This window comes from Equus przewalskii, chromosome 27, assembly GCF_037783145.1.
Source record: "Equus przewalskii isolate Varuska chromosome 27, EquPr2, whole genome shotgun sequence".
NCBI classification, from domain to species: Eukaryota; Metazoa; Chordata; class Mammalia; order Perissodactyla; family Equidae; genus Equus; species Equus przewalskii.
The window spans coordinates 27,306,313-27,308,673 of record NC_091857.1 but is presented as its reverse complement, the minus strand read 5'-3'; the positions used below and the strand labels follow the sequence as shown (position 1 = coordinate 27,308,673).

Genomic DNA, 2,361 nt, shown 5'->3' with positions numbered 1-2,361 from the left:
ATTAGAAAGCATAGAGGTAAAAACTCAAACACCTTGAATCAAAAGCCTTTACACCAAGAATAATTGGCTTCCACCTTATACACTGTAAAGAAATGAATTCCGTGGAGAAGTATTCACTGGGATTCATTGATTTGGTCAATTGTACCAACCTACATCAGAGAAACTTAATGGAAGTTATTCACGTTTTATATTTAGTAATTTTGTTAAATGTACAACCACAAGTCATATTGATGTTTAATTTTTATTTCATGTACAGATCTGGCAGTGTAACTAAATTTTATTCTTTCTCGCTGCAGTCCATACATACCCACTAACTTACATGCCTTTCTCCTTTGAAGAGAGATACAAGGAGTCACGTGATTTAAAGGATTAGGCTTTCAAAGCTCTCAAGAATTTTGTTTATCCCAAGTTTATATAAAGAGGCAAAAAAACCCTAAAAAGCAAAAATTTTAATTCAAATCCCCCAGCCTCTCTGATTCCAAATCTTGCTTTAGCAAATAAATTCATCTTTTACATATATAAACCCAATAAATAGTAAAAGAAATTCCTGGTTAATAAATAAGTAACAAATAATGATAACAACAACATATATGGATGCAAGAATAAATGTGTTTATTTAATTAAGATGATTAGATTTTTCTTAATTTTTGAACAATGTCTAATGAGTGGATGAATTCTATCACCAAGGCAACGATATGATTTAAAACTCAACTTCGTTACTTAGTTCTACATTCTGAAAGAACGAACTTGTAAGCTAAGCTGGGTGGCCCAAGAAAGGGTGAGCAGTTAGTTTTGGAAAACCGTGAAGAGAGTTGTTGCTTGTGAGAATAAAATAGTTGAGATTCTGCAGAATGATCTGGACACTCAACAAGTGAATCTGTAGAAGTCAGATCCACAGATCGGCCGGTAGCAAGATGGCTGGAGATTCCAAAAACGAAAATAGGTTGGATGGCAGAATCTGGATCCAGAGCTCAAGGAAGGGAAGCCACAGATTCCATAACGCAGTGGTCTGAAGCCACTGGATCCACAGCCCAGTGAATAGGAACTTCTAGATCCATAGCCTGGGCAACAACTGTCACTGGACCTACAGCCCAGATACCAAATATAAGTTGACCCGTAGGGACTGCAGAGACTGGAGGTCCTTGGGTGGTAGCAGGACCTCTGGCAGGGGCTGGACACCACACAGGATGTCTGGTATCTGGTGTGCTCCCAGCAAGTCTTGTGACAGCCACTGTAGAGAGAGGAGCCCAGCTGGCAGGTTCTGGGAGAGCAGAGGTCAGTGCTGTAGACCAGGTTGCTGGGGTAGGAAGAGCCACAGAAGCAGCCTGGATAGCGGAGGTTGCTTCCAAGGGAGCGGGAGGAGAAGTTTCCAGAGCAGCAGCTGTAGGACATGGTGACAGGAGAGGTGAGTCCAGCTGAGTTACAGTGGCAAGATTCTGAGGTTGATTTCTACCTCTGGGACTCTGGCCATTATATACTCTCAGCAGTAGATGTTGAAAGCTTTGAGGGCCTCATTCCTACATTTGGACTCCCTCTTTGTGTAGCATTAACTCAGTCATAATTTCTGTAATTGCAGCTGCGTAGTTTCCTACATATTGTTTTTCTGGGTGCTATAATAATTTTTGTTATAATATGAAGCTAATAAACTACGCTTGTGTCAGAAATTCCATGACCGTTTTGCATTAATGACCACCTCATCATGGTCAGGAATGTCCTTCTTTTTCTTCCTGTTATGTATTGCACATGCTTCTTATTCTGTCTTTGCTGAGGGATACATTCCTTCTAAGCGTGTGGATTGAAATGACAAGAACTTTCTTCAGCCTAGAATACTCTATCCATTGAAAATATGCTTCAGATATGATAGAGAAATAAAAACTTCCCTGGATAAACAAAAGCTCATGGTGTTCACTGCCAGAATACCTCCCCTACAAGATGTGATCAAGAAGGCCCTCATATCTGAAAAAAAAGAAGAAAGTGTTTGTTACCCATTGATCAAGGGGATACATAGGCAGAAAAAAATCTGAAAATTGCAGCTCTCTTTCAGAACTGCTTAGAAAACACTTAATTATAACATTTAAGATAAAGGAAAGAAATGCATAAAAAATAACTATAATCTGGGTCAAGCCTGGTGGGGCAGTGGTTAAGTTCACGCACTCTGCTTCCATGGCCAGGAAGCACCAGTTCAAATCCCAAATGCAGACCTATGCAGCACTTATCAAGTCATGCTGCAACAGGCGTCCCATGTATAAAAAACCATAGAAAGACAGACATAGATGTTAGCTCAGGGCCTATCTTCCTCAGTAAAAACTGGAAGATTGGCAGTGGATATTAGTTCAGGGCTAACCTTCCTGAAAAAAAAAA

At 40.0% G+C, this 2,361-nt stretch overlaps 1 protein-coding gene across 1 annotated transcript; it reads right to left on the bottom strand.

Annotated features, from left to right (window-relative positions):
• Positions 1 to 587: 587 nt before the first annotated feature.
• LOC103562431 (keratin-associated protein 13-1-like) lies at positions 588 to 1,651 on the bottom strand. Its single transcript, XM_008537472.2, has one exon. It carries the CDS (start codon positions 1,390 to 1,392, stop codon positions 865 to 867), a length of 528 nt encoding a protein of 175 aa, XP_008535694.2. The 5' UTR covers positions 1,393 to 1,651; the 3' UTR covers positions 588 to 864.
• Between the last annotated feature and the right edge of the window lie 710 nt (positions 1,652 to 2,361).

What these genes read in the sequence shown, in the direction of transcription:
- LOC103562431 (XM_008537472.2), bottom strand. Translation starts at nt 1,392, where the DNA reads ATGTCCTACAGCTGCTGCTCTGGAAACTTCTCCTCCCGCTCCCTTGGA.